Below are 23,497 nucleotides of genomic sequence, written 5' to 3' on the forward strand. Positions count from 1 at the left end.
GAGTTGATGGATTCTAATTTCATTTTTAATTCCAAAAACTTTAGTGAGTTGTTTCATTGCTTCATTAGGGGTATCAAGTTTTACGATATGGAATCTAAGGTCTAGAGAAATAGACATCCCTATCAACCCACGTGCTTGATCTTTCCTATTTTCCCATTTGGCTGCCTTATCTTCATCTTTAGGTTTAGTTTCTTGGCTTGAGGCTATTATGTAAAGACCTTTACTTCTAAGTAAATCCACAAAGTAGGACCACCGTTGGAAGTAGTTGGTGTTGTCAAGAATAACTTGACATGGACTTTCCATTTTAACAGAAACTGAAGTTATAGATACTAAAACTAAGTGTTCCAATAAAAAGATCTCTAAAAATTAGAAGATTCAAAAAAAACGGCTCTGAAAACGACTTCCGAATGAGGAAGTTATGGCTTTTTGAAGAAAAGTTGTTGAAGATGCCGACGAAGTGCGTGAATGTGTGGAAGTGAATGATAATATTATATTTTAAAAAAAAATCCCCCCTTGCCCTTTCCAAACTTAATCTAATTAGCTCACTTTAAAAAAAGGATTTTATGTGACCCACTTTTATAAATAAGTGAAAGTCACATGTACAATGGTACTTTATGAGCTACCCACTAAATTGTAACTTAAATAAAAGATAAAGAGACTTTAGAATTATAAGTGACTCACCTTTTATAATAGGTGAGAACACTTTTATATAAAGTAACTTTAAAACATAAGTTACATGTACTTTTTGAAAAAGTAACTCAACAGAAAGAAAGACTTGAAACCAAGACCTCTATTCTCATAAAGTAACTTTGGACCAAGTGAGCTAGTTTAAAAGGTTAGTAATTTTTGGAAAACAGGAAGGGGTTTATTTTTATTTTTTTTAGTCACTAAAGTTTTGGGGTGCGTGCTTATTTGAAAAAGCTCTTTTTCCCTACAAAACAAAAAACCACACAACCTAACCCGGACATGCAAAAAAAACTAAACCTTATGGCTTGAAGTTAGCTTTTGCCGGAAACTAAATAATTTCCTCAGTGTTTTTGATTTTCCAAGATCACACTAAGGCGCGGCGGAAAAGAGCATACGCATGAGAAAAATCCTTCATTTTTGTTTCTGATTTGCCCAGATCACACAGAGTCGCAGGGCAAAGACCATATGCAGAAATTAAAGGTACAGATCCTGTAATAAAAAACAGAAAGCTAAATAAACCAAAATAAACAGAGAGATGAATAACTAAAACTACAAATAAAGACTATATACCTTCAAATCTTAAAAATGACGTAGCTAGGGCTACCAGAAACCTTTTCATGTGAAACGAAAGGGGTTCCTCACTGGAACAGATGCTCCTAACACAATAGAGCAGTCCTCTCGGCCTGAAAGCAGGCAGAAACAGTAGATCTAGGAAATGACAATCGGATGCAGTTGTACCGTCTTCAGATTTGGATCACCAACGGATGCGGCCCTCAAATAGCTCTGATACCATGTAGGAATTTACAAGGTAAGTTCCTCAGATAGAACACCAAAGGGCACCGCTCACAAACAAATCACAAATCAATACACCAGTATTCTTGACGTGGTTAAAACCCTCAAAGAGGGAAACAGTCCACACCCTGAGCCAACGCGGCCACTTCAGGCAATTTATTAATAAAAGAAAGAAAATTTGTGTAAGCTTCTCTCAGGAACAATCACCTTACAAATGACCCTCCATGCTCTTTAAATAGAGATCATGGTCCAATCGGGTGTTAAGCCACGGATCAAGTGTTAGTAATATCGAGGAGAGAATGAACCGTCGGACCACTTCATGTCTAAAACATATCGTGACTGTCGGATTGTAAGTTACAAATGTACATAGTAAAAAACACACTTTACCTAACTCTACACTAGACAAAGTTATACTTAACTATTTCCTATGTGTCGGAATATCCTAACACCAAACTAGGGAACATCCTTGTGGGGGTAAAAGGGGCATTCGAGGCAAGAGCCTCTGATGAGCAAAGAGCAAGACAGGGACACCTATCTCTCTTGATAGCAAAGTCTTTGAAAGATCTAACTCTATGGAGAAAAGAGAATAGACAAAAAAATTACCTCAAGGCGAAATGGGTGAACAAGAAACTCTGCCTGAATGGTGGGTTGCCCCATATATACCCCATTGTTGGTGTTGTTAATTGTTGAACTCCTTTCATGGCCTTCACATTTTTTAATGCAATATAAGATATATTTTTTTGTTATAAATGCAATATATATATATATATATATATAACAGATGCTCTACTCCCAAGGTTTTCTAGAAAATGACACTCCCACTCCACTCTGCATTCTGCCAAGGCCCAATCTTGTTTACAAGTAATTCCTAGCTGGGATGAATTGGTGGTCAGCTTTTCTTGTTTCCCTAGCTATGATTTGGAATGCTCAACATGTACCAGCCTGTATTGAGTTCCAGCTGTTTCAACTTTGTGTACCTGCAGATTTGAATTTCAGCTTATGTTCTATTCATATTTGGGTAGATTCTAATGCTGCTTATGCATGATGATTTGAAAGAACATTGTGCAAAATTTGTTAAATTGTTTAAAGTGCCTATACAAGGTAAAGGCGCAGATTTAGTGCTGTAATGATCTGATGCAACAAGTCATTTCATACCCGTAATTTGCTAGGAAGTGCACCCTAAGGGTTGTTAGTTGTTACCTGTTGGCACTGTAGCACACTTGATTGGTACGTAATTTCTTGGGCTGCCTTTAGATTTTTGTTGAGGAGAAGTGAAGCATTTGCTACTATAATTTAACATTTCAGATCTGTAGTTTACTTGGGAAGTATGCCCTCAGCATTACAATAGATGAAATGATCAAGGGATGATCATCGAGAAACAAGAGCAAGAAATCTAATACAAACAACTTTGTTCTAATAGCCAATGTTCAAGAAGTATATAAGTCATAGGTGTTTGAGGAGGCATAAGGCAGACCAGAATGGGAGAAGGCTATGGCTGCCGAAAATGAGAATTTTGATGAAAAATCAGACTTGGAATCTCACAGCTCTAGGGAAGAAACACATTGGCTACAAATGGGTGTACAAGGTCAGGTACAAGGAAGATAGTAAACTTGAAAAGTACTAGGCTGGTTGATTGCAAAAATTTCTTTTAGCGAAAGGGCATTGACTATGAAGAGACCTTTGCCCATGAGCATCACCTAATTAGTTCTAACCACGGCAACACAATTTGGGTGGAAGATCCATCAAATGATTGTGATGAATGCCTTCCTCAATGGAGACTTGGAGGTTCCAGGGAAGGATCATATTGTTTGCAGGCTTAAAGAGGCTCTATATGGCCTAAAGAAACCACCTCAAGCATGGCACATTAAGATTGATAAATACTTGGATGAATAAGGATTCCAGCTAAGTCCTTTGGACTCCAATCTATACATTGAAAGCGTTGGTAATGATATCATTTTATTATTCATTACACAAATGACATCATTATTACAAATAGTGAGACAAGTGCTACTGAATAGATGAAATTTAATATGAGTAAATTTTTTGACATGACTGACCTAGGCCTCCTACATCACTATTTAGGTGTAGGTCGGCAAACAAGGAACAGCATTTTTGTCTCACAAAACAAATATGCCAAGAGTTTGCTTGACAGGTTCAGAATGACAAACTGCAAATTCTCATCTACATCTATGGAGAAAGGGCTAATGTTTTCAGCCAAGACCCTAACCGACACTAAGGCAGTTAATGAATCAATCTACAGGCAGGTAGTAAGGGAGCTTGATATATCAACAACGAATATGTCTGATTCAGTATTTTAAAAAACGGTCGAGCCAGAGCGAGGCAACGCCCAGCCGGGTCGGCTCGGTGGCCGAAACAAAAAGGTTGGGCGGGTTTTTACCGAGCCGTTCGAGCCAGTCATCAACTCGGCCGGCACGGTAACAACTCGGTCGGCTCAATAACAACTCGACTGGCTCGGCTCTTTAAAAAGGATCCCGAAGCACATTTGTCGAAAGTTGTTCCGCCTCCTACATATCAACGGCTGGGTTGTTGTTTATTTCATATTTATAGCCCTAAAGGAATCTGTCACTATGAGAAAGTTTTGAAAATTACAAGGCCGAGGTATGGTTATCCTAGTGGCATGAATTAGAAAATTGAAACCATGCATTGACCCATACAATATTTTTAAAAAGGCAAACGTTCTGGCAATGGACTAATCGACCTGTCACGCCCCCAAGTCTACGGTAACCTTTTTTCCGTGCCCGGCAGGGTGCGGCACCACCGTGTACGTTCTTTTCGTTAATACTAGTACATATGGACTACGCCTTAACCGATATGAACATGCTTTAACCATTATCTTATAACCATGTGAAAGCATTAAACTTCATAATTCATCATAAACCATTCATAACATTTCCATGTGCAATTAAACCGAACAACAATTGCAAACAATCATGTAGAATGGGAGGGGCAACTCCCGGTAAAGTCTGCCCGAATATATTATGATCTTTTTCAATAATACAAATGTACAAGTGTGCCGGGCAAAGTCCACGGCCAACACTTAGAATCAATACAACAAGGCATAAGAAGCCTTAAACATACACCATTATGTACCTTTGTCCAGGAGCGGGTCCCCACACGGGTCACCAAGACACTCCTCCAAATCCTACACAAGACCGTGTACAAAACCTTCCTCAACCGAACCAACCATCACATAACTCGAACCAAGAATATGCGAGATCTTCCTTAGCTTTATGCGCATAAGGAATGCGCATTTCCTCAAGCCTTTTTCGCACTTCTCCCTTGTCCTTATGCGAGGAGATTTGAGCGAAAGTCCATGGATGAAATGGCATCTCATTATGCCATATATATATGCGTATCATCATCTCTCCAAAGGATGCGTCCATTCATGAGGCCGACTCCTTAAATCATAATAATACGCCTCATATACATGTCGGCTTAATGTTTTAACCATTCTCCATTACATATACGTCCTCCTTATGATTTAATGGGGGTGCATTTCCCATGGCCGACCCCATTATGCATGTAAGGCCACGTATAAATATTATATTATTTGTATTTTATTTTAATTAATCCACGCACATATTCATATGTGCGTTCAACACTTATAACCCATCGCATATAGCTAAAGGTCCAACGCTTAGTTCATTTGAGCGCTGTTCCATTTCGCACCAAGTGTAAAACGTCGCACCGCCCTGCAGCTCGTCGCATTGCTGCAGCCGTTTGTCGCACGGTCGGGTCGCCCGCCCGGTTCGCCCGCCCGTCGTGCGCGGGTCGTCCGCCGGGGCGCCCGCCCACCGTTGTAAACCATGCTCGCCCGCGTATGCTGCCGCCCCAGCTCGTCGTTCTGCTGCACCCGCTCGCCCATCTGCTGCACCGTGTCCGCATACCGACTCGCCGGTGACTCATTCGCCGGGTCCGCCCATCGTCGGGTCCGCCCATTGTCGGGTCCGCCCAAGTGTCGGAGGTCCGCCCATCCGCTCGTCGTCGTGTCAAAACGCACCCGCTGTCGTGCACGAGGGCGCCCGCCCATCGTGCACGCCTGCCCGAGACTCGAGGGCGTCACACTCTCCTCCACCCGAAAACGTTGTCGTCCCGACAACACACCATCTTAGTGACTCTCCACCAAGACTAGTATCGACCATAATGTAGACCCCTCCATATAAGGCAACCATCACTGCCACATATATAAGGCCCGTCTCCATCAAGTCATCGCCATGTGCAAACTGCCCATGTATAAGTGCTACACATTCCGGTCATGTGTCAACACCCATAATCCATGCTCAGGTCCATGAAAACTCCATCCATCACATCCGCAACATGTTGTCCACGAAGTGTTGTTGTCAATGTGTCAAGTCTGCCATATCTGTCCCAACATCATCATGTGTGAAAAGTAGTTGAGTCTCGGCTCAACCCATGTCCAAGTGCTTCCACCAAGGCATCATCATCATCATCGTGACCCCATCACCTCAAAGTGTCTCATTGATCCTCCTCATCAAGTCACTCTTCCAAGCCATGTCCTATGCATGTACTTTGGAAGTATGCATCCCATACTGCATCAAAGTCACCTGACCTCAGCTCCTCAATGCATCAGACCTCTAAATCCACCATGTATGATGTCCCAAAAGTCACAATGATCTCATGTCATCATGAACTCCTCCACCAAAAGTCCACCAAGACTATCTCTTGGTCTCGGCCATGAGAAGTTCATCTAATCATCATCCAAGTAATCAATCTCTGGTTTAGTGAACTCGGTCACCAACCATATCACCATGTCATCACGAGTCCCTTCTCCATAGCTCCTCTACCAAAGGTTCACCAAGACTATCTCTTGGTCTCGGCCATGAGAAGTCCACCCAAGGGTGTGCCCTTCAACCAGTCCACGAGTCATACCGGGCACTTAGCCATGTGGCTAAAGCATGACTCAACCATCCACAACGATCATCAAGTTCCACCCTTGTCACGAGCTCTTGTACCTTCCATCTCAAGGTAGCAAGCAACCTCAACAAGTCCTTCGACAAGTATCAACCCTTGCTTCTCCATACGAGGTTCCATCATAGTCACCCATGGTAAGATGTCTCCCTGCTTAGGCAAGCTGATCTTGCCCTCTTCTACCCATGATCCATCTACCAAATGTCCAAATGAAACACAAGCATCCATACTTACTTCATCAATATGAGGCTCCTCCGTATGAGTGACCTCACCCATCCATGTCGATAAGCTGCACGATCCTGGCCCAACTTGATCACCTTCAAGTTCTGCCTCCATCGAGTCCTCATCATCATCATCTATCATGGCTCCCTCTCCCCGGACTGCACAATCTGCAACTTGACCTTGCTCCATTGTCCAACCGAGTTGAAGAAGTTCTTTTTCAACGTTTTTCTCCAAGGCTTCAAGTTCTTCTCGGATTCGGGGCCTCTCTTCCTTCAACCTTTTCAACCTGCATAAGGTAAGCAAGAGCTTCCCTTCACCTTCTCCCAAACCTGCCATGTCTTGTACTTTGTCATCATGTGATTCTTCCATGTGAGTGTCCATCCACGCTGCCAAACTATACGATCCTGGTTCAACTTGATTAGACTCAAGTTCGGCCTCCATCATATCCTCATCATCACATGGTCCTTCCATATGAGTATCTCCTTCGGTCCATGTCCATGAGCTGCATGATTTGGGCTTAGCTTGATCATCTTCAAGCTTGACCTCCATCATAGTTAAATCTTCAACATCTTCGGCCATCATGACTTCCTCTTCCTGGTCCGCAACTTCATCTATTGCCTGACTGATTTGAAGAAGTCCATCTCGTCCAAGCATCACATCAATGCCATCTGTATTTATCACCACGAAGTCCAGCTGACCTCTACATCCTTCCAACTGTACGGGTACATCTCGTATCATGCCAACTGCCAAATTCCACGAGGTTATATCCCAGTTCTCCATAGTAGATATCAGCCCTACTTCTTCTATCAACCGTGCCGATATAAGGTTATATGAACCACCTGTGTTTGCCAACGCTTAAACATCTTTGCCACAAATATTCAAAGTTACAATACCTCGGTTGTTCTCCATGACCTTATCTTCGGTCAGAGCTGGTGGGCAGTTTACTAGTGGAAACTTGGACAAGGTTGTCTCGGTTGAAATTGAAGGTGAATCTGCTTGATCTATAGCAGGTGACTAAATGGAGAAGGCCGACAAGGCGGTGATGGCAGATGATGGTCATAGCGCAGTTAAGGCTCTCCGATATGAAATATTGGAACACATGAGTCGGTGGAGTTCCAACTGGGTTGCAATGCGAACAGAGAATATGAGGATTCGGGAAAGCTGTTCGGAACTACGGAGGGAACTCGAAGAACTCAGAAGCCAATGCGAAAGTACAGCAAGTGTTGAACTCAATGAGTTTGATGAAGAACTCCATCAAGGCGAACTTGGTCTTCAAGAGCTCTTTGAGGAAAGGGCCCGATGGAGGAAAGAAAGTGCCAAAGTGGAGGCCAAGGTCAAGCGAATTGAGGAAGAAATAAGGAAGAGACTTCTTGGTAAGAAGCTGGTTGTGATCGAACAAGAGGAGCTCGACCATGTTGACAAATTGGAAACTCACTACCGTGAACATCCAGAGGATATCCGGAAGTTTAGCTCCATGGACTTGGTCGATGAACAGATGGTTGGTGCGCTTGAACAGAATACGGTGAAGGAAAAGCTTGAGACAAGTCAAGCTAGACCAGGGCCGAGTTCCCCAGAAGGACCAAGCAAAGAAGTAAGGTATCTTAAAAGGAATGTCGAAAAGGAACATGAGTCTATTAACATTGCTGAGGCCGAATTTTTGAAACAGGTTGCTGAGATAAGGCGCAAAACGAAGCCAACAAAGGAAGATGGCTCCTTGAAGTTAAGTTTTGTGCAGGCAACCGTAAAAGGTAAAAGACTTGCAGCTTTGATTGACACGGGAGCTACTCACAGCTTCGTAAGCAGGAAGGCAGCGAGATCTTTTGGAAGAAAAGCAAAAATGGAAGGGGGAAGCAGTGCCTTCAAAGCAGTTAACTCTTCCATCAAGGCTGTTGATGGTGTGTTGAAAAACACTCCGGTAAAAGTTGGATCGTGGTTCGGAAAGCTGGATTTGAGGGTCGTGGACATGGACGATCATTCTATGGTGTTGGGGTTGGACTTTATGAGGCTTGCTCAAGCCATACCAATGATGTCCCGAGACCTTCTCTTGATCACAGCTGAAGGGAAGAATGTAATGGTGCCGATGAATAGAAGGAGTTGCTTGGGATATAGACCCAGGATGGCCTCTATGACATTGTATCCCAAAGATCCAAATGTGAGGCATGAAGATGCGGAACTAAGAGGATTTGGGAGCATGGTCCAAACAACAAAGGAAAGGAAGCTTATCGACTTTGTTGCAAAGACCGGAAAGGAGAACAAAGGAAGTGAGGGAAGGACCTCACGAACTTGGAAACACTTGTTGGGGACATATTCTAATGAAGATCTTCACGAAGAAGCTGTAAATGAAGTGAGTCCGAGTGCTGCTTCAGAAACAGTGGTTAATGAAGATTATGAGGGAAGAGATCCCGCCGGAATAGTGGATTTTTGCAGATATGCTATGGGCATATACGACTTCCAATTGACAAAGGACAAGCTAGGTGAGCTTGGGTGCACATGTGAAGAGGTTGAAGCTGTACACAAGTACTTAAGGACGCAGTATCAATCCGACACATGGGTAGACGAAAGCCAGGGAGGGAGCTTCCTGGATCTCCTATCTTCTTAGATGACATAGAAGATGGGGCTCATTGTTAAGCTGCTCATGGCAGTGAGCCCTCAAACTTGGTTGAGCAGGTATGACGAAAATAACATGCTGCAGAAAGATGGGGTTTCCATGGACCTGGGCATGGAACCGTGGAGATGAGTGTTGGCACATGGCTAGGATGTGTGACACTTGTTATACATGGGCAGTTGGCACATGGAGATGTCTTGGTGAAGGAATCACTAAGATGGAATGTTGTCGGGACGACAACGTCTTCAGGTGGAGGAGAGTGTAACGCCCTGGCGTTTTGGGCAGAGGCGCGCCTTCACCCGACGGGCGACCCGGGTGGGCGACCCGTGCACGACGGGCGAGCACCCCGGGCACGCGACCCGTGCACGGCGATCGAAAGGCAGGTTCAGGCAAGCATGACAACCGGCGAACAAGGGCGAGCTGCGGGCGGACTTGTACACGGGTGCAGCTACCCGAACCAGCGGAACAGCATGCGGTTAAGGTTCGGGTGAGCCGAAACGAGAGTCGACCCGAGGGCAACCCGCGCCCGGCGGGCGGGCGACCCACACCCGACGGTGAATAGCAGCGAGTTGGTGGACACGGACATGGGCGCGACGGTGAACAGCAGCGAGTTGGTGGACACGGACATGGGCGCGACGGTGAACAGCAGCGAGTTGGTGGACACGGACTTGGGCGCGAGTTGGTTCGGACACGAGTGTGGGCGGTCGGCGTGTAGACGTGAACGCAGGAAGGACGACCCGGGCGGGCGCCCCTCCATGCGACGGGCGGACAGAACACGACAGCGAACGGTGGTGCGACTACGAACAGCAATGCGGCATAAGGGACGAGTGCGACGTTCTCATGAGTTGGTTGCGACGTTCTTGGAAGCACTACGAAACACATATGAAATAATGCGATGGAAGTGCGAAGTTTATAAGGGCGTAGGTCGACCTTGCCTTTAGGCAAGGGCCGACCTGCCCATAAGATAATAAAGGGGCTTCAACGCATATATTATGGGGTCGGCTTAAAGAGCTGACACCCCTTCATGGACGAGTTGGGATGGCTATATATAGACAGCGCAGAAAGCTCATTCGATCAACAAGGCACTTCGCTCTCTCTTGGTGTTCGATCTAGAAACAAGAAGGACGCAGAGTGCGCATTCCTCATGCGCAAAGGTGAATAAGTGCGCAGTTCAATCGGGATTAGTTTGGAGGTCGAACAGATCACGGTGTTAACAGTTTGGTGCAGAAATTAATTCGATTGAGTTCTAATAGGCTCGGGCGAGCTCGCTCTAACCGAAGGCGGTTTGGTATCGGATTGTAAAAGGCATTCTTGCCTTCATTGTATGATTCTAAGTGTTGGCCGTGGACTGCCCGGCACACTTGTTGTATTATTGAAAAGAAAAGAAATTTCATAATATATTTGGGGGAACTCGTTCGGGAGTTGCCCCTCCCATTATAATTTGTGTGTCAATGTTATCTGCTCGGTTTACATTGCATATTGATTATGTTGGTTATGAATGTTTATGAAGTTTTATGCGCTCTACTTGATTAATGAAGACAAATTAAGTATATAAATGTGTAAGGCGTAGTCTACATGTATGAGTATTACGAAAAAGAAAATACATGGTAGTGCCGCACCCCGCCAGATAACGGTTGAAAGACTACCGTAGACTCAGGGGCGTGACAGGCGTTACAAAGGTTGATCCTGTCACGCCCCTGAGTCTACGGTGATCTTTCAACCGTTATCTGGCGGGGTGCGGCACTACCATGTATTTTCTTTTTCGTAATACTCATACATGTAGACTACGCCTTACACCTTTATATACTTAATTTGTCTTCTTTAACTAAGTAGAGCGCATAAAACTTCATAAACATTCATAACCAATATAATCAAATGCAATGTAAACCGAACACATAACATTGACACATAATTATAATGGGAGGGGCAACTCCCGAACGAGTTCGCCCAAATATATTATGAACCTTCTTTTCTTTTCAATAATACAACAAGTGTGCCGGGCAGCCCACGGCCAACACTTAGAATTTATACAATGAAGGCAAGAACGCCTTTTACAACTTGATACCAAACCGCCTTCGGTTAGAGCGAGCTCACCCGAGCCTCTTAGAACTCCACCGAGTCAATTTCCGCACCAAACTGTTATCACCGTGATCTGTTCGACCTCCAAACTAATCCCGGTTGAACTGCGCACTTATTCACCTTTGCGCATGAGGAATGCGCACTCTGCGTCCTTCTTGTTTCTAGATCGAACACCAAGAGAGAGCGAAGTGCCTTGTTGATCGAATGAGCTTTCTGCGCTATCTATATATAGCCATCCCAACTCGTCCATGGAGGGGTGTCAGCTCCTTAAGCCGACCCCTCAATATATGCGTTGAAGCCCCTTTATTATCTTATGGGCAGGTCGGCCCATAAGAAAAAGAGGGATTGTTTAGTCCTTGAAAAACATCTCGAAGTCTTGAAGGAGGAAATCAAGCTTAGGGAGAAACAAAAGGAAGGAATTGAGGAAGGGATCTCACAAGTTCAAAAAGACTTGGTAATAGAAATTTCTTCTACCGATGATCCTCACAATGAGGCTGCAAGTGAAGAAGGCCCGAGTGCTACTTCAAAGGCAGTTATTGATGACGATTGCAGGGAAGAAGGAGATCCGGAGAAAAACAGGTTGGAATATGTTCAAATGAAGGTCGGTGGAGCTGATGTACTCACTATGGTTGATAGTGGGGCTTCACATAACTTCATGAGTGAAGACACCGCAAGGAGACTTGGGCTGAAATTTGTACTTGTGAAGGCACAAATGAAGACGGTGAATTCTCCTCCGATGGCAATCCTTGGTATGGCCGAAAAAGTGGACACTACACTTGGTGAATGGACCGGGAAGGTGGACTTCACCATAGTGCGGATTGATGATTATGAGGCAGTATTGGGGATGGAGTTCATGAAACAGTTTGAAGCTATGGTTGTGCCACATTTGAGGAAACTCTTCATTTATGATGGAAGGGAAGATGTGCCCATTGGTGTTCCAACCATTGGTGTAACAAAACTCGATCATAAGTTAGGAGGAATGCAGATGGAGGACAAGGTAAAGGTAGACAAGAGGTTGTCTACGATGGAGGCAAAGATTGCAGAACAATCCGTGGTCATCCGAGCACTTTCAGATAGCATCTCGGACCTATCGAGAAGGCTAGAGTTGGTGGAGGACGATGATGATGTTGATGAGCTATATGTGAGGCCGAACATCCAGAAGGAAGATCAGGAAGCATATCTACAGAGGATGGAAGTTGAGGAACCAGACAGGTGGTATCAGAGCTCGGTCAGAGCTGGTGGACAGGTTACTAGTGGAAACTTGGACAAGGTTGTCTCGGTTGAAATTGAAGGTGAATCTGCTTGTTCTAAAGCAGGTGACTCGGTAAGAATGTCTCTCTTGGAACAATTGGGTTTTGCGACTATGGAAGAATTCGAAAAGGAGATACTTGAAGAAACGGAAAAGCTAAGGCAAGAGTACATGGATTGTGGCAAGAGGTTGTCGGAAACAAAAAGCGCTCTCCGTGCCTTGGTGGAAAAAGGAGCCTCGAACCTGGATGAGGATGAAGCCCTTCGACTTACACATGAAGGAATCTTAATAGAAGCAGAATTCAAAGAACTAAGGATAAGACATGCGCTGAACAAGAAAAGAAGGTTCATAATATATTTGGGCGAACTCGTTCGGGAGTTGCCCCTCCCATTATAATTATGTGTCAATGTTATGTGTTCGGTTTACATTGCATTTGATTGGTTATGAATGTTTATGAAGTTTTATGCGCTCTACTTAGTTAAAGAAGACAAATTAAGTATATAAAGGTGTAAGGCGTAGTCTACATGTATGAGTATTACGAAAAAGAAAATGCATGGTAGTGCCGCACCCCGCCAGATAACGGTTGAAAGATCACCGTAGACTCAGGGGCGTGACAGGTGGTAATAGATACATATTTACCTCTTATTGTTCTGGAGCTTCACCAGAATTAAATAAAGGGTTTTGAGACTTCATTAGGGGCAGATTTCTTGAAATCATCTCTAGCAGTCTAGGTAGAAGCATGAGACAGTTCGTCCTATAGCAAAGGCACAAATTTAAAGACATTTGTTCAGCAGTTCATTGGCTTATCATTTGGGAAGCTATGATTGGTTACAGAGAATTGGTATTATTGTTGTTGTAGTCTAATGATTGTCCTTGGGTTGAGGCAGAAAAGAATCCTGGCATTGGTGGCTAAGTATGAACTTTGTATTGGACAGAGCACTGGGTTCCATTTTGATATAATGGATAAATTCATGAGCCTGCTTTGATCATATGTTGTCTTCTCTCTATATTCTAAAGCTTTGTGTTTGTAAACATGAATGAAAATCTTTAAAATTATGTTTTTTATAAAAAAATAAATATTTAATGTATTTTTTACAACGACAGAGTCATTGAAATCAAACCGGCCGAATCGATACCGAGTCGGAGTCAGAGTCGGAGCCGACCCTCGGTCGTTTCCGAACCGGAGTTGGAGTTTTAAAACATTGGGACTCTTATTTGAGTTACAATGTGAGCTTCATTTCCATATTTATGAGCACGATGATTTCAATAAATCTTCCCCTAATGAAGTCTCAAAACCCTTGATTTAATTCTGGTAAAGCTCCAGTGGTCTAAGTAGAAGCATGAGACAGGTCGTCCTGTAGCAAAGGCACAAATTTGAAGACATCTGTTGATCAGTTCATTGGCTTATCATTTGGGAAGCTATGATTGGTTGCAGAGAATTGGTATTATTGTTGTTGTAGTCTAGTGATTGTCCTTGTGTTGAGGCAGAAAAGAATCCTAGCATTGGTGGCTAAGTATGAACTTTGTATTGGACAGTGCACTGGGTGCCATTTTGATATAATGGATATATTCATAAGCCTGATTTAATCATATGTTGTCTTCTCTCTATATTCTAAAGCTTTGTGTTTGGAAACATGAATGAAAATCTTTAAAATTATGTTTTTTATAAGAAAATAAATATTTAATGTATTTTTTACAACAACCGAGTCATTGAAATCAAACCAGCCAAGTCGAAGCCAGAGTCAGAGCCGACCCTCAGCCGTTTCCGAACTGGAGTCAGAGTTTTAAAACATTGGTCTAATTTGAGTTAGAATGTGAGCTTCATTTCCAGATTTATGAGTGCCAAAGGTAGAACATTGGACTGCAGCAAAGAGAGTGTTAAGATCAGGGTTGTGGGGGAGCGGCTCCCCCCCTCAAGCCTACTCCTGGAGTGCGCTCCCTTCGAGAGTGACTTCGAGAGCGCGCTCCCAAAATCGCTCCCGTAAGGAGCGAATTTCGGGAACAACCCCAGGAGCGAAATTTTCACTCCCTAGCCTTTTTTGCAAAAAACAATTTGCAATAACATTCCAAATGCAACTTTTTTTCAAAGAAACAAATAATTTTTTTGTGGGACAGCCTAATGATCAAGCCTATGGCCCTAGTATTGATATATGATTCATGGTAATGTTTAAGAACATTCTCTACGTAAAAGTGACATTCTCCTTCATCTTCATCTTCATCCTTTTGCTTAAATTTTTAACATTACCATGAAATGACTCAGGATGTTTGAGAGTGGTTCCAACCTCATTGGATTTCATATGGAGAAAGTAGAATTTTAGATCTCATTCAAAATCCAGTAGACTTATCAGTTTTTGGGGGGATTGCAATTTTTCCATTAGATTTTGTCATGTATTAGGATATGGAACTCATATTTAATCAAGAGCACCAATCCCTCTATATACCTTAATGTTAGTGACATTGGTTGTCGAAGTCCTCTATCATGACCCTACTAAAAATGTACCCATCACTCAAACAAAACCTTGACTTGACATGTTATATTTTTTCTATCTTATGTTAATTCTTAGAGGGTGGTATTAATGACAAAGATCATGATTTTCTAACAAGACTATAAAAATTAGACATTTCTCGTGGCGACAAGAGACCCAAGCATTAGCAATAGATAATAGATTTACTTGTCTTTTCTAGTTTCTAGTATTTTTTATAATAGTTGACTCTTTCATATTTATTATGATATTTTTGTAAACAATATATGACAATTTAAGTTTGAAGTTTGAAGTTGACAATTATAACTCATTGGTAATGAATTATGGATATGATGATTCGTGAAAGTTGAAAGTTGTTTCATTTCATTTCATTTTATAGCATTTCATTTCATGCTAGATATTCTTTGTTGTAATGGTTACACTTAGCTTAAAGGTTCAACTTTGGTGATCAACGATGATAAATGTTATATACTGAATTTTGAAAGCTTGAAACTTTAAGATTGATGAATAATAAGACCCAATATTTTGTATGTTGCTAACTTGTGGACATGGATGATGAAGATTATAACTTCTAGATGATTGATATATGGTTCAATCTATGTTTTTATGCTTTTTATATCTAATTCATCATTCTACATGCTTTTGTTGACATATATATGCATCAAAATATAACAAAATATATATTATATAAAAATTTACTCCCCGATTCACTCCCGAACCGGGAGATTCTGAAAATGTCACTCCTGCTCCCCGTTTCGCTCCCGCTCTCAAGCAACCTTGGTTAAGATATGTGGAAGGGATAGTTAACTTTGGCATTTTGTACAACAAAAGCAAAGATCCTAGGTTGTGTGGGTTTACAAATTCATATTTAGCAGGTTGTGGGGATGATAGAAAATCAACATCTGGGTAAGGTTTCATCCTTGGCATGAGCACAATCACATGGATGAACAAGAAGCAGCATGTAGTAGCCCTTTCATTCACAAAAGCAAAATATTGAGGAGCGATGAAAGGAGTATGTGAGGCAATTTGGCTCAGGATATTTGAGAAGGGAACCCATGTCTATATTAACTCCTATAGATGATTACATTATTCAAAACTCCAAAAGCAACATTTACAGATGAGGTTATACATTCAAATTTCAAAATGAACCTTTTTTAGAATGTGAGGCCTTCAAAGACAACAAGGAAAGTTATGAAGATATGTTGGCGGCTAGCTCTTGGGATAATCTATTTAGCGAGGGGTTTGTCGAGATGCTGGGAGCATTTATTTTGAAGCTTCACAGAAAAATGACTGAATACATCAAGCAAATGAAGAAGCAATCTGTCCCATAGGCTATCTTTAGCCTCATGGACGTTAAAATAATTTCTTTCTTTCTTCTTTCTTTACAAATGAGGAAATGCAGCAAACCTTGCTCCCAATGTTTCAAAAGGTGAGTAAATGGTTGTTGTTGTTGTAGGAAGCACTTGATGTTGAAGCAACTTTCTTCTTGCTGCCACAACCATCCTTTTCTTGGAAATGCACCGAAGCTCACTCCCAATGCTCCAAAACAAGTAAAATGATCGATGTTGTTGTAGGAAGCTCTTTCTATTGAAGAAAGTGTGAGGAGTGAGTGAAAGGAAGAGGTATCTTATAGAAAAAGAGGGATTGTTAGGGCTTTGAGAGATTTCTCTTCTTTTTCCCAAAATGAATGTAAAAATCAAGTAGGTAGGTCTAGAAATGAACTATAGGTTGATTTGTCTTCATTCTCTATAGATTAGGGTTTTAAAATTCCTATCGGCCCCATGGCACTCATGGGCATTTGGCTTGGCCTGGAGAACATAAAAAACACACCAAAAGGCGGAAATTTCACATTGAAATGCCTGAGAAATGCCCTAAGCAATACTATACAATGTTTCCAAACCATGAAACTCGAGGTGTTAACTTTTAAGTAGTTTTGTACCCATTTCATCATTTCGGGTACCAATACATGGATTAGTTGGGAATTTCCCGCAGCTTAGTTCATAACCCCTTAATATGTGGCCAAATTCCAACCTTTTGCTGGTGTATGTGATGTGGTAAACAAAAACAAGATGTGGCCGAACTCTTAGAAATGAAGGGCATCAATGATGACATCACCACATCTTAAAGCTTGTAAAGATGAGTTATCATCAATAACCACTTTCTTTACACTATGGTTGAAGTCATTAATTGGAGAGGAGGAATCGATGCTTGTTCATATTCTAGTAACTCCAAAATCAACTATCCATCCCTATGAAGAAGAGGAGGACCAAACTATGATATGTGGCCAAATTCCAACCTTTTGCTAGTGTATGTGAAGTGGCAAAAACAAAAACAAGATGTGCTCCAACTCTTAGGCATGAGGGGCATCAATGATGACATCACCACATCTTAAAACTCGTAAAGATGAGTTATCATCAATAACCACTTTCTGTCCACTATGGTTCATGTCATTAATTGGAGAGGAGGAGTCAATGCTTGTTCATATTCTAGTAACTTCAAAATCAACTATTCATCCCTAAGAAGAAGAGGAGGACCAAACTATCATCTTCAGGTAGCACCAGATTGCAACCTATTTGTTTTGCAAACTCTTCAATCTTTTGAAAACAAGAGATGCAAGATTTGAAGGCAAGTCCCTCCTTATGACAACTGTTACAAATAAGTTTCTTCTTCTTGGAGGATGTTGGGTTTTCCTCCTTGGCCTTCTTGAACTCATTCATAGAAAGTGCAGATATAGATTTTTGAATTAGATTGATCTCTTGAGGGGCACATCTCCCATATTCCTCAATGTGACTTGATGATGCATAAGATTAGTGAAAATCTCCTCAAGTGAGGGAGTGATCTAACTCTTCATAAATAAATGAATACTATAAAGCATTATGGAAAAGTATTTGAACATGAGAGAAAGATTATTCAGAATAATCACATATTTTGAATCCAATTTTTCCCATCCTTGATGTAACAATGTGAGCACCTTCATATTCTTCAAAGTTGCAATTTACTCATCAAAGTTGTCAATGTCACCCATTTTGAGATTAGAAAGCTCAATTTTGAATCTAGTTACTTGAGTGCATAGTAGCATGGGTACCTCTCCTATGAGTTAGGGAGCCTGTACCCACTGTATCCTTGCTCCCAAGAGGAGCTTTGGAGCTTGTTTTTTGGGAGTTTGGGAACTTTTCGCGAGCCTTTTGGGCGCTTGATATAGATGCTTCCCTTTCTCCCAAACATTGCAGAAGTTCCTTGTCTATCAAGGAGCTTCCAGAAATAGTTGAATCAATTAATCGTGCCATTTTTAGATTTTTCAAATTTATATGAATTAATAGGGCTCACTCCTCCTAGTTATTTAGAATTGTTCACACTCAAAATATAAGCAACCAATGTGCTTTAGTGAATAAACATGGATCTTTCTACACTAGTACTAAGATATTTAACGACTTTAATTCCTGTCATAAATGTTTATATCTATCTAACATTATTCTTATTGGTTAATATAGAATTTTAGGATCATAAACATCAAACTCAAAATGTCACAGACTTTGAAAGTTTGATGTTAGTTGAAACCAGTGTTGATAATATCGGTATCGGGAAAATATCGGCGAGGGTCCAGAAAATATCTTATCGGCAATATCGGCGAAAATATCAGCAAATATCGGCAAGCATAAAAAATGCATAATATATTCATTTTTTTCAAATTTATAAACATATAAAGCAATAACAACATGAACTAAACACATTGGCACATAAATATGAAGAAGGCATTGATATATATGATGTCAAATAGAAATGATACATCAAACTTCAAAGGTGATACCAAATCCTGCTGATCCCTGATAATTGTCCAATCAAGGACTCAAACAAAATAACATCACATATCCTGCTGGTCCCTGATAGTGATAAATTGATAATTGTCCAATCAAGGACTCAAACAAAATAACATCACATATCATGTTGATCCCTGATAGTGATAATTGTCCAATCAAGGACTCAAACAAAACAACATCACATATATAAAACTTTAAAAGTATTTCATCATCATGAGTTATAAACTTATATGTAGCAAAAGTTGCAAAACAAATAAAACTAGCAGCTATCTATCTGAGACCATTGGCCTCTCCCTAGCAGCTTTCTTTCTGTCTTGTTCAGCAATTGCTTCACGAGCTTTTTGTATAACCTCTGCACTAAAAACCATACAAGGCATCACATTTGCATCATATGCAGAGAGTTTAGCCAGATGGTATTTCAATCGTGTAATCCCTCCTGACATCTTGGTCCCACACAAGTTGCATGATATATATGTCTGATTTGCCCCACCAACAGCCTCCCCATACTCCCAAAATGGGTACAAGGCTTTTGGCATATTTGACATTTGTAGTGAACTAATTCAAACCTAGGGCACAAAAAAAACAAAAAATTGGCATTAAACCCCCCAACACAAAATGAAAAAATAATAAGTAATAACAACCTCATTCAAAAAAAATTACTACATTATTTGCATTTTGCAATGTGAATGAAAAATGGCAATAAGAGGGTGCATAAGAAAGTTGAAAAAAAAAATGAAGCTTGCTGTCCAAATATGGAGAAAACCCTTGCATTGGTTCATGGGCATGAAAATCATAGCAAAAGGAAAAAAACAAAGAAACAAAATGTTGGTAGGCAAAGAGGCAAGCAAGCATAACCCTAAATCTATGAAAAAATCATTAACATAGGGGTTTTTAAGAACATACTTGCTAATGGAAGAAATGAAGTTTGTCTCACTATTCTTCAATCTTCGATCCACAAAAAAATCTTAATTGGTGGTGATAATCGTTGTTTGATCTTCAAACCCTCCTTGACAAGCACCACAAAACTCTTTCCCTTTCTTCTCGAACACTCAGACACAGAAATGAAGAAAAAAAACCAATTTTCGTTTTTTGTAGCCGCGGAAAAACACGCCCGGCGATATTTTATATCGTCGCGCAATATTTTCGAAAATATCGCCGATATTTCGGAAATCACGCGATATTTTCTCAGCGATATATCGGCTCGCCGAAAATATCGCGATATTTCCGATATTCGGCAATATATTGCCGATATTATCAACACTGGTTGAAACAACCTAGTTTATTCAAATGAGAAATATGCAATGGTTACCATATTTAAAAGTAAAAAGCATCCAAGTACTAACCACTACTGGGAGCAATTATACAGCTGGATTTGCAACAAAGAATTTCAAAAAATACTAAAACTCATGGTTTATGAAACTATTGATAATTTTTACATCTATAAATATGCAAATTGCTTTAACAAACTCATACTGTGGGACTAGATATGTATAATATATGGTCATGCATAGTTAGTAAAGGTTTGACTTAATGTCACATAAGCCCAACCTATGTATATCTGAAAATGGATAAGGGGTGAGCAAATTTACAAGTATTAAACATGTGACCGCTACTAATGAAATCAATTAATTATGTTCTATTTCAATTTTTGAAAATTTCCTCTCTTTTTTGCTGATTTTTATATATTAAAAAAATAATAAAATAAGAATTGTAGTCATTCCCAACCCATGTTTCAAAAATTCATGCAACATAGCTTGAGTGGTATTCACTATTCCAAACGGTGTTGTGAAGGTATCCTAGATTTTCTTTGCACTTTGGTTGTCCTTGACTCCTTAGAATGATGAATCAAAGATGGCACCAACAGGGTTTTCAGCCTACCTGTACAAGGTCGATCTCAACCAAACCTACAAATATAAGCATGAGACAATATAAAGTTGGTCATGGCAGAAAGTGAAAATTATACCCCTATTTTTAACAGTGAGATGGCTTAGAAGCATGAGACTTGGGAGGGGTTGGTTTCCAGAAACACATCTCTGTTAACCACATAATCCAAGTTGAATCAAACCCCAATAATGACATCTCATCTTAGATTAGATCACAACAATAGCCAGTGTTGCTCTTTGATGGAACCTCAAGGGGCCATCCTGGGGCCACACAAACTAGTGGGGTATCATTTGGTACAGCAAATGGAAGATCTATCAAAAATATGCATATGGAGTCTAGGTTGGGTTTCCAATAAGTTAGCAGAGGCATCAGCAGTATTACATCGCTTATTGTGCATGTTGTCACTTAATAGCATACATATGAAATTTCACAATAATAATTCAAGATCTCAAAGTAGGAACAACCAGATCTGAAATCCAAGTTCAGTGGCTGTGCAAATGATGCCAATATCTCCTTCAAACATTTAAGGAAGTTCATATCTTTCATGTCCAAAGAAAATATAGCCACACAGACAAACTGGCAAAAGAAGCCATCGAATGCAGAAAGGGTCATTGGATGTCAGGTGGGGTGCTAACGGAGACACAAAACAGATTCCCACTATTACGGCCAGTAGTCAAGAGTAAAGGTGGAGGAAATAATATGACACCATCCTCCCTCTCAGGAAAATTCTGGAGTTTCATGAGAGCAAGCCAACATTATGGAGAGTGGGAATGGTTGAAGCAGCAGGTGGTCGAAGGAGTCGGAGGCTCCTCCAGTGCACCTGCTGGTTTAGCGCTTCAGAATTGTTTCTCAACTTTGCAGCCCCCGAGGAGATCAAAAAGTGATTACTGATGAAAAATGGACATTAACGGCTGTAGGTGAGCTTCCTGCTGATATAAACCAGCTGTCCTTTACAGCTGTTTTGACTCTTGAGTACGAGAGTTATAGTGTCTCCTAAGATTGCTTTCACTATTTCAGATCCAACCATGAATGACCTTCTTAAATATGCTTTTGTAGATAGCTCAGACTTATGCCAGGCTTGTACTAGTTTCATTTTGGTCCACTGTCACTGTCATTTATATTTCAATAAGTATCTGCAGGAAAAGCGTTGAAACTTTAGAGGGAAAGAAATTTTGCAAATCCAAAAAACATGAATGTGAATCCTGCAATCTTGACCAGTATACGCAACTTAGTCTTCATAAGACTCTGATCTTATGAAAGTTGCTTAGAAGGCCATCAGGGTGCAGTCATGGCCCATCTAATACTTGTATGATACGATATAATACCAAACCACTTTCTGTTAAAGAAAAATAATTTCTCCAGAAAAAACAAACAAGCAGCAAACATATAAACAGTTTACCAGCCCATCCAACCGAAGAGCAAGTGCAACCTGAAAATACAAACATCATACAACATTACAATCTCTGGTATGCTTTTATGCAAACAGGACAGGTAATCAGGCTTGAATAGTACATTAATTAGCTAACTGACATCTTAGCGTACCGCAGCAATGTCAGCAAGGTCTTGTTTAGACAAGTCAGGAGCAATTTTTACAAGCAAAGGTGGTGGGCCCTCTTCTCCCCACTGCATTTCATCGCGTGCAGCAAGTACCTTCAATGAAGCAAAAGCATTTTATCATAATTAATGACAACATGCAGAGTTGAGACAGAAAAACTGAACTATAACGAACAAAACAAAATTGGTTAACAAAGAAAACATACTCCCAGCAAAACAGAATATCCCAACCTTCTTTACTAGATCCTGCAATTGTTTCCTCCCCTGGAGCTTCCGCAGTCCAGGTGTATTTGGAGATGAAACATTAATCACCTGTATGAAATACCTTTTGAAGTCAAACAAAGCAAAAGGATATTACATCCAGCATAACCAAAATAAAGAAACTCAAAACAAGCTTTATAAACAAAAATCACCAGATTTGAATGTTTTCACCGTAAAATGTCTACCCATTTTGACTTTATGCAGACACCCAATTCAGAAACCATAGAGTCAATCTGTGTGAACCAATCTACCCCTAGTCAATTCATGCAGATATAGATTCAAGGCCAAATTTAATTCACTTACCAAAAGACCTAAATAATAAAGTCAAAAATCTACATCTTTTTCAAGGAATTCCTTAAAAATACTTCATCCCACTATGTAGCAAGTCCATTAGCAATTGAACTCTAAATTATCAGAAATGTGGATATATCCTGTGTTCCACCAAGTTTCCGGGATGGGGGAGCGCGGTAGCAGGGAAATGTGCAAGGGGGACGTGTGGGAGCACCCCCAAATTTTAGGAAAAATCAGGGGGGACGAGGAGACATCAGGGTCTATATCATAGGGGTCCCCATCTCTAAAATTATAAAACATAAAAATAATAATGATAAAATCCCAACAACAACAATTCATCCCATGAAAATTCATCATTGTGCTATTCAGTGGAAATGCTATAATCCCACCAATTCTGAAATCCCAAACACTGTTATATCTGCTGAATTCTGAATGGGATATGAAAGTCTACTTTCTCCATATGAAGTCTGATGAGGTTGGAACTTGGAACCACTATCAAACATCTTAAAACAATTAATGGTAATATGTTAAAAATTAGAGTAAAAAGGTAGAAAAGTGACATTCTCTTTTTTATCCTTTTACTTTGACAATTTAATATTGATATATATTACCAAGGTCCTAG

At 40.8% G+C, this 23,497-nt stretch overlaps 1 protein-coding gene across 1 annotated transcript in view; it reads right to left on the minus strand.

Annotated features, from left to right (window-relative positions):
• The window catches only part of PYRD (pyrimidine d), a 302,811-nt gene that overhangs the window by 171,233 nt on the left and 108,081 nt on the right, over window positions 1–23,497 (minus strand). Inside the window, exons 5-7 of the mRNA XM_089415909.1 lie at window positions 22,555–22,635; window positions 22,312–22,419; window positions 22,169–22,198 (exon numbers count right to left, since the gene is read on the minus strand). Of these exons, the coding sequence (XP_089272035.1) occupies window positions 22,169–22,198; window positions 22,312–22,419; window positions 22,555–22,635 (219 nt within the window). The remainder of the gene's footprint in view (window positions 1–22,168; window positions 22,199–22,311; window positions 22,420–22,554; window positions 22,636–23,497) is intronic.

This window comes from Pinus tabuliformis, chromosome 6, assembly GCF_031772625.1.
Source record: "Pinus tabuliformis cultivar Carrire ecotype Pingquan chromosome 6, CPIR1, whole genome shotgun sequence".
NCBI classification, from domain to species: domain Eukaryota; kingdom Viridiplantae; phylum Streptophyta; class Pinopsida; order Pinales; family Pinaceae; genus Pinus; species Pinus tabuliformis.